We start from the raw sequence: 758 nt of genomic DNA, 5'->3' as shown, positions 1-758 counted from the left end.
AGGTGATGCCATATGGGACACCATGATGGTGGATAAGGGATTCTGTAAGTCCATGGATGGTAATTTTAGCAGAAGCATTCCATGCATGGAAGACAAATCTGTATCAAGAGTATCTATTCCAGCGGAGTGACAGCCGGAGCCCGAGCGAGGGGCTCGGTGACAGCGGAGGCGGCGGCCGCGGGCGGGACGCTGGGAGCGGCGGCGGCTGCTGCGGCGGGAAGGGCGGACGGGGCGGGCCAGCTGGGTGGCGCGGAGTCGGAGGAGCCCGAGAGCAGGCTGCGGGCACAGCTCGTGGGCCAGGCACCTGAACTTGAACAAGTTGCCAGAGCTGCGGGGCGCGAGCGGCGGACGGATTGACCTTCACAGCGAGGGAGCCCGCGCCGGCAGCTGCTATGGCGTCACGCATTGGGCTGCACATGCAGCTCATGCGGGAGCAGGCGCAGCAGGAGGAGCATCGGGAGCGCATGCAACAGCAGGCTGTCATGCACTACATGCAGCAGCAGCAACAGCTGGGGGGCCCACCCACCCCAGCCATCAACACCCCCGTCCATTTCCAGTCTCCACCACCTGTGCCTGGGGAGGTGCTGAAGGTGCAGTCCTACCTGGAGAACCCCACCTCCTACCACCTGCAGCAGTCCCGGGACCAGAAGGTGCGGGAGTATCTGTCTGAGACCTATGGGAACAAGTTTGCTGCCCACATCAGCCCGGCCCAGGGCTCCCCGAAGCCCCCGCCTGCCGCCTCACCGGGGGTGCGGGCT

At 65.0% G+C, this 758-nt stretch overlaps 1 protein-coding gene across 1 annotated transcript in view; it reads left to right on the top strand.

Moving 5' to 3' along the window:
• Positions 1–377: 377 nt before the first annotated feature.
• LOC103211203 (transcription factor EB-like) overlaps positions 378–758 on the top strand; it is an 11,427-nt gene continuing 11,046 nt past the window's right edge. Inside the window, exon 1 of the mRNA XM_042783163.1 lies at positions 378–749. Within this exon, the coding sequence (XP_042639097.1) occupies positions 393–749 (357 nt within the window). The 5' untranslated portion in view covers positions 378–392. The remainder of the gene's footprint in view (positions 750–758) is intronic.

Source organism: Orycteropus afer, unplaced genomic scaffold (genome assembly GCF_000298275.1).
Source record: "Orycteropus afer afer isolate SDZICR_OR568_19922 unplaced genomic scaffold, OryAfe1.0 scaffold00709, whole genome shotgun sequence".
NCBI classification, from domain to species: Eukaryota; Metazoa; Chordata; class Mammalia; order Tubulidentata; family Orycteropodidae; genus Orycteropus; species Orycteropus afer.
This window is presented reverse-complemented; position numbering and strand designations above follow the sequence as displayed.